The 8,021-nt window shown below is 41.6% G+C and overlaps 1 protein-coding gene across 1 annotated transcript in view; it reads left to right on the top strand.

The window, feature by feature from the left end:
* LOC109935378 overlaps positions 1-8,021 on the top strand; it is a 109,189-nt gene that overhangs the window by 90,107 nt on the left and 11,061 nt on the right. The window contains exons 21-23 of the mRNA XM_048617833.1: positions 1,184-1,354; positions 4,473-4,670; positions 6,894-7,126. Of these exons, the coding sequence (XP_048473790.1) occupies positions 1,184-1,354; positions 4,473-4,670; positions 6,894-7,126 (602 nt within the window). The remainder of the gene's footprint in view (positions 1-1,183; positions 1,355-4,472; positions 4,671-6,893; positions 7,127-8,021) is intronic.

The following is an 8,021-nucleotide window of genomic DNA, read 5'->3' as shown; positions in this document are numbered from 1 at the left end:
AACAGGCTCCCTTGATTTAGTGAAAGAGCAAGTTTATTAATTGCTAAATGCAGGAAGAAATAATAATGCAACACTCGTATACACGGATCAGATATATGCAAAACTAAAGCTAAAAAAGATACACTCATCAGCCTGTGAATTCCACAAAGAGTAGAAAAATGGGACTTTGCAGCCTTTACATAGGGTGATAACTGGTAGGAAGGATGTCAGTAGACAGGCAGTTGATTTTGAGATGCATGGTTTTGCAGGTCAGCTCAAACGCCATTGTCCTGTGTCCATTTGACACAGTTTCACTTGCTTCCAGCAAGGAGAGACTTTTCTTTTATGTGACAGAATGATATTTGACACATGAACCACCTAAAGTCAGCTCTGAGACCTGTCACAGTTTCACTGGAATGGGTGCACCATTAATCAAGCCCCACAATATATATTAAATCCCACTGGGACCACTAAAATGGTCAATTTGCCCGACTGACTGATAGTCAGGGCAAAAGCATTTCACACCAGGTTTCATTCATACCAGAAGAATAATTACTTATTTCAACACACTTCACATTGCCAAAAGCAAGAAATCATTTCTAATCTACCACGATGTAAACTAAAGTCTACACCCTCAAAACCATAAACATAAACACAGACTCAATCATCATCTAGACAGACAAAGAACAGATAGTTTAACACTTATTCAAAGGGTGGGAAAAGAATACAGACTGGGTAAACAAAATTCTGAATATCAAAATTCCAGACCACAAGGTGTAAAGTTATTTTCTCTGCAGCAAAAAAACAATTCTCATCTCTGTCTCCAAAGTGTGACCCATAATTTTAACATAGTGTCCCCTTGTTCTGAACTCACCCACAAGAGGAAATATGCTTTCCACATCCACCTTGTACAGATCATTCAAGATCTTATCAAGGCACCCCTTGCTCTCCTAAACTCCAGTGAAAATAATCCCAGTCTGGTCAACCTATCTTCATCAGACAATCCACTCATTTGAGATATCAATCCAGTAAACCTCCTCTGAACCATCTCCGATGCATTTACATTTGTCATTAAAAAGGGAGGCCAAAACTGCACACAGTATTTAAGATGTGGTCTTACCAACACCCTGTATAACTGATGCATAACATCCTTATGTTTATATCGAATCCCTCTCATATTGAATTTGAACCTTTCTCCCCACAGCAAGCTAACAGTGATTGGACAATGCACTGTGTTCATTGGAATTATGCAGCTGGGAAAAGCTACTGGTCTCCTCGTGGATGCAGTGTGGGAGGTTCTAGTCGAACACATACTCAGTGTCGATGCAGCCAACTCTCTACCCTGGCACTGCTAATGTCTCCTGTTGGATGGCAGGTAAAACTGTTTCTTCATCTAAGTTCTCCACAGTTAGTTCTGAATTCATGTACTGGATACAAGCCCTGAGTGTTGTTGTGATTGTGCGAAAGGTTATGTTGCAATTCAAGAACCCAGGCTGTGGAATTTAGATCTAGAATCCAATGACTCTTCTTCAGAGTGAAATGGGGCTAGAAAATATTGGTTTGCATGCATTGAGAAAGACCAAGGAGTGAGTGGAACAAATGGAGATGGCGCCCAGAGTAAAAGGCAAGGGGAGTGTTAATGGTAGCAGTAGAGAGAAAGAATAGGTGTTAATTGTAGGTGTTAATAGCAGAAAATATATTAGGTGATCAAGGCATCAGGAGAGTGTGAGACAATTGTAGCTATCAAAATTAAGGGCCGTTTTCAGGGTCTGAAGGCTGACACCTCACTGCATTAGTCAGAGAGACCTGTTGGACGTGTCATCTTTTGGATAAAACATTAAAGTGAATTTCTAAAAGTAGACATAAAAGATGCCAACAGTTAGCTTGTATCTTAGAAAAACCTCCAGGAAACCTCCAGTTTCTCTGCATCTAACTCTGCATCTAATGAACAGGTTTGGGAATGAATGGTGTTATGATATTGTTGACAGGTATTTATTGGTGAGAGGCAATACAATAAATAGTACATGCACACAGTGTAGCTATATGCTACAGATATGATTGGAAACACCAAGGTTCATGCCAACCATTCTCCAGGGAGTTTGCATTTATTAGCCTCAATAACTGTTGGAGCTGTGTTTTCTTCAAAATCTGTTCTGTTACTATGCCACACCTACTTTGGTCATAGGAAATGATGCAAACTGAGCTCCTGCTACATCTATTCAGGAATGATGTAATGAATTCCCTTATCTCCAGAATTTCATATCCTGGTTCTCTTCATCTGTCCCTTGTCTCAATGGTTCAAAATCTATCTCATCACTATTAACAGTGGAGTAACGAAGGCTAGCTTCACTAACCCTGAGGCAACACCACTTAAAAAAAAGAAATATAAACAGAGAAATTCCACATGTCTTGCAGTATCTACGGAGACAGAAGCGGAGATAATGTTTCAAGTCCTCCCTGACTCTTCTTTGGAACTGAAAGGAGTTGGAAAATTGTGCTTTTATGTGGTAGACAGACAGGGAAGAGGAGCAAGTGGCAGAAATTTTGAGCGTGCTCCACAAATCAGATCATCTGATTGTTATCATAATGCAGAATTAATGAGAAAAAAAGTGAGAAAAAGGTGCTTTGATGAAGAGACAGTATGACTGGATTTTGAAAATCCATAAGACAGAAGGAGGTAGTGAATTCCATTTCTCGGAAATAAGATCTAAACAGAGTGGACTTTGTTCCAGAAACAGGAAGGCTAAGGCGAAACCTAATAGAAATGGTTAAGATTCTGAAGGTTTTCGACCAGGTAAAGAGATGTTTCCACTTCTGGTGCGGTCCAAAACGTCAACAAGATAGGAGATAAAAATATCAGGGAGTACGTGCATAGTGCATAAACAGGGATTTGAAGAGAAACCTCTGCACAGGAAATGGTGAGAAGGTGGGACTTTGTGAGGTAATTGAAGTGCACAAAGTAAACTCATTTAAGGGGAAGTTGGACGACCAACAAAACTTGAGGGAAAGGGAAATCAATGGTTAGGCTGAAAATGGCAGGTGAAGAGAAGTGGGGGGAGACTCATTTGAAGAACAAACACTGGCAGGGATACGTTGGGCTGAATGGCCTGGCTCTGTATTGTATGTAACACAGTGGTACGAGAACAGTATTCAAAGCGTCGATGAGTTTGGGACTTGAAGTGACTTAAAGGGGAGCTGGTTAGCTTCAGTGGCTGGAAAGTGGCACAGAATGAAAGGAAATAATATCAGGAGCTAGTGGATAATTTCCCGGGACCAGGCTTCATACTTTGCCCCATAGCGACATCAGGACAATGATGATGCCATAGAAAAAGACAGAGAGAAAGAGAGACAGAGAGTGAATTGAAGGTGAAATGCTGAGAATGAAAAACATAATCAAGATTTTGAGAGATATCAGACATTATGTGGACTGTTCAGTTAAAGGTTAGAAAACTCTAACCTCCATTTAAACTCCCCCTACACATGCTTACAGACACAAAAAAAGGTGTGTCTTTGGTGGAGGGGAAGACTGGGAAGGTAGTTCAATGTGGTCCCTATCCACAGGGATTGCTTAGATGGTCGACAAACAGAAGGCTGGAAGAACACAGCAAGCCAGGCAGCATCTGGAGGAAAGGAAAAGTCAACATTTCAGGAATTACCCATCTTCAGTCCTGAAGAATGGTAATACCCAAAATGTTGACTTCCACTTTCCTCCAGATGCTGCCTGGCTTGCTGTGTTCTTCCAGCCTCCTGTTTGTCTGCCTTGGATTCCAACATCTGCAGTTTTTTTGTCTCCAACCAAGTTTGTTGAAATGATCCTATTGCTGCTCCTCAATCTCCCATCTACAGCTACTTTCAGTTGTTTGCAGGAGGTACAGGGTGATTAGTTCATAATGATAACATCTCTGATATATTGGTTGAAAGTGACAGCTCGCAGTAACTGACAAGGCTATATATATCAGCTCTCTTAGACCTTAGATGTATTCACCTTCCTTTCCTGAGGTCTGTAGGCTTCAAGCTAAACAGTCACGTTCACAAGATGTTCAACTGCATGAGAGTTATTCAAATAATTGTTGACAGGCAGAGGGCCTTTGTCATTAAAAACTGGTCACTGGTCCCATACCAATCAGCTACTTGTTGCTGGCCAAATCTTCCTTTGCATACACCTCTGGCTCCAGCCCATTTGTAGTAACTTACTCCCACTGCTTGAACAAACAGCTGTGTAAACAGCACAAAAACTGTGGATCATCTGACTTTTAAAAGGTGCAGTGATTCCTTTCACCATCTTTGGTTTTTAAAACAGTCCTTTTCCCAATCCAGTCCACAATCAGAAACACAGAAATATCAAACAGTACGGTTTCGACAACACATTATTGGATGAGCTCTCATTTTAAGGTTATAGCCTCCCCATACTTTGACCCTATCAGGTTACCAGAGGAGTATGTTGTGATGTTCTGAAAGATACAAAATTAATGCAAATTCTTTCTTTCTAATAGGACTATCCCTTTGCCTTGACTATAATTACATTGGTTGGAATTCCAATTTCTCTGGTGTGTCTTGGAATTACCATTGTGACCTTTGCTTTCTGTACCAGTTTAAGGAATGCTCTATATATCACCCACATGCAGCTGTGCGTGAGTCTCTTCCTGGCAGAGCTGCTTTTCCCTGTCGGGATCAACAGAACCAGAAACCAAGTAAGGGAACCCACCACAGCCAGCAATGTAAGAGGTTGTGAGAGTGAGTGTGTGAGAGAGAGTTATTGTGTCTGAGTGTGTATGTGTAAGAGAGTGTCTGTGTGACAGCGAGAGTACATGAGTGTCCATATGACAGAGTTGCGTGTATGTGTGAGAAAATGTGCATGTGAGAGAGAGAGTAAGGTCTGTGTTTGTGACAGAGTAAATGTGTGCATGGAGAACAGAAAGTGTGTCTGAGCATGTGTGGGTTTGAATGCAAGTATGTGAGTGTACTTGAGTATGTGTGTACATATCTGTTAAGTCCAACTGAATGGGTTTGATTGTGTACTCCTGTACACATATGTTTTATGCTCATTTCAGTGTAGATTTGATCCTTGTGTATCAAGCTTTGTCGCTTATGAAAACCTCAGTTCCTTCTCCCACGATTAGTGACTGTACCTTCAGTTGTTAGAAATCTGGAATTTCCTCACTGAACCTGTCTTCTTCCCCACCAATTTTCCTAAAGAAACTCTTAAAACTGAACTCTTTGACCAAGCTTTTCAGCAGCCGTCCTAATGTTTTCTCCTTTCGTTTGGTGTCAAGCTGAGCTTTATGTCTGAAAATATTCTGTGAAATAACTTGGGATAGATTTACTTTGTTCAAGGCATATTATAACTGCTAGTTTTTTTCTCCCTGTATATGTGCAAATGTGTGGATGTGAATGTTTTTCCAAGTGTCAAGTATTTCTGAGATTCATTTGCTGTGGCTGTGAGGATGTGAATCTAATATCTACCTGTGTGTGCATATGGACTATCTCTCTGTCCAACTGTCTGCCTGTCAATTTTCTTTGGGTTCATCTGTGTACGCATCCATCAGTATTTTAAAATTCATTTTCGGGATCTGGCAATTCACCAGCATTTATTGTTGTCCTAATTTTCCTTGAGAAAGTCGCGCTGAGCCACCCTCTTGAACAATTGCAGCCCACGTTATGCAGATTCCCCAAGTATTGTATGGCATGGATTGCCAGGATTTTGACCCATTGATAATGAAGGATCCATGATACATGTCCAATTCAGGATGTTTGTAACTCAGGAACAAACTTGGAGATGGTGATGATCCCATGCTCCTGCTGCCCTTATTCTTCCAGAGAAAGAGGTTGGGAGTTTGCAAGGTGCTGCCTAAGCAACTATGACAAGTTGTTGCAGTGCATCTACTGGGTGGTCTCCACTACTGCAAATGTGCACTGGTGGCAGAGGAAGTGAATATTTCAGGTCATGGACACACCACCAATCAAGCAAATTGCTTTCTCCTGTATGGACATGTGTAAATGACACAACATGTTTTTTCAGATTCAGTACGTTTTTGTCTTGTGTAATTGTGTTTTTGCTGGTCCACAGTTCCTCAATGCACTTATCCTTCCACTCACAGTCAGCCTGAAGGTGATCAGACAGGTCCCCTTGACTGATTGTTATCAAGGTCTCAATGTGGTCCAGCTGTTAATTTTCACGGAGTTACAGCTTATATTACCCGTTTCACCAGTTGCTTCCAATACTGGCCCTTCAGCTTTCATTCAAAAGCTGTACCATTAGAAGTTAAAATGCAAGAGCCTGAGATTGCCTTGTTAACTCTCCCAGATTTCCACCATAACTGCAGGGAGAATGTATTGGATCCCACTGCGATAAACCAAGGTCACAATTAGGTTGGGATCCTCCCTACCACCTTCCCTATTCTCTGAATTGTATTAAACAACACCACCACAAAATTCTTACAGTGCAATCCAAGGGGGCAGAGAGGGACTGGACATATTCTGCGGGTGAACTCCCCCCCAGACAGAGGCTGGAGACAATCTATGGGTTGAGTCCCACCTTCGCTACCTCTGAAGGAATCCAGCAGAGGACAGGAGGCCAGCAAACCAAGTGGCACAAGTTAATTGAATTTTAGATTAACAGAAATGGACCTCAAGAGAAATGCAGGTGCAGAAACGAAAGTTTCATCTGGCTTTCAGTCAGAAGAGGTTCGTCATGAGAAGACTGAAAGAGGTGAAGTGTACAGATGGCAGGTAGGGATGCTTCTGTAATGGTACAGATGGCCATTGGCTCAATCCAAATGGTGCACCCTTCTGCTGAAGAGCATAAAACATCAGCAAGGACATGGTTTTGGTGTTAGACCCAGGAGTGTGTCAGGTGGAATTGTGAGGAATCGCTCCTTCAAGAAAGGGTCTCATGCTGTTTCTCATTCTTACAGGTGATGTGTGGGATTATAGCAGGATTTTTACACTACTTGTTCCTGGCTGCGTTTGTTTGGATGTTTCTGCAGGGAATCCACCTCTTTCTCATGGTCAGAAACATCAGGAATTTAAGAGTTCCCCATTCAGGAAAAGTTGAGAAACTCATGTACCTTCTTGGCTATGGGGTCCCTGCAATAATTGTGTTCATTTCTGCTGCAGTGTATCGCGATGGTTATGGGTCACCCAGGCAGTAAATAATGGCTCCTCTTTTTCAAATCTTGCAACTGAAATTATCACCTTACAGTTACAGCCATTGTCAGAATTTAACCTTCTTTCTATTTATTGCAGACTTGTTTTTGTCAATAGAAACAGCCCAAAGTCCATGATTTATCCCATTTAATTCCTGCCCTTGACTCTTCTCCATTCCTTTCCTTCTTCTGCCCACCACGGCCTCCAGTCTTCACCTTCCCTTTTTGCTCTCCTCACCTGTTCTCATCTCTCTTCCTTTCATCTCTGTTTTCTCCAACCCTTCGCATTCACTTCACGTGTCACCTGAGGCTCAGATGGTAACGCTGTCACATCTGAGGAGTAAGATTTTGCATTCAAACCCCATTCGACAGTTTCAGCACAAAAATCTGGCGTTTCAATGCAGCACTGAGGGACAGCTGCACTGCAGAGATGCCATTCTTCAGATGAGACATTAAACCAAAGCCCCATTTAACTACTTAGGTGGATATAGAAGATCCTATGGGAAAGAACAGAGTATCCTGATTGGTATTTATCCCTCAATCAACATCTCACGAAAGAGACCCTGGTCATTATTACATTGTTGCTTGTGGTAGTTTGCAAATTGGCTGACATTTTTCCCACTTTACAACAGTGCCCACACACCAAAAATATTTCATTCCCTATAACGAGCTTTGAGACATTCAACGTGCCTTATGTGCAAGTTTGTGGTTATATTATTCGTAAAGAGCTTGGATCTGATCTGTGACTGAATGATATGTGAATACATATCCTGAGGTGCCACATTCACTGATTCACTGTGGTCATGCACTGAGTAACAAAGTATCAATCTGTCAGTCCGCCAGCCAAAGGGAAAATGGTGAGAAATACACTCAATGAAACTCCAGCATTTTTGATTT

The sequence above is a fragment of the Rhincodon typus genome, chromosome 38, assembly GCF_021869965.1.
Source record: "Rhincodon typus isolate 14 chromosome 38, sRhiTyp1.1, whole genome shotgun sequence".
NCBI classification, from domain to species: domain Eukaryota; kingdom Metazoa; phylum Chordata; class Chondrichthyes; order Orectolobiformes; family Rhincodontidae; genus Rhincodon; species Rhincodon typus.
This window is presented reverse-complemented; position numbering and strand designations above follow the sequence as displayed.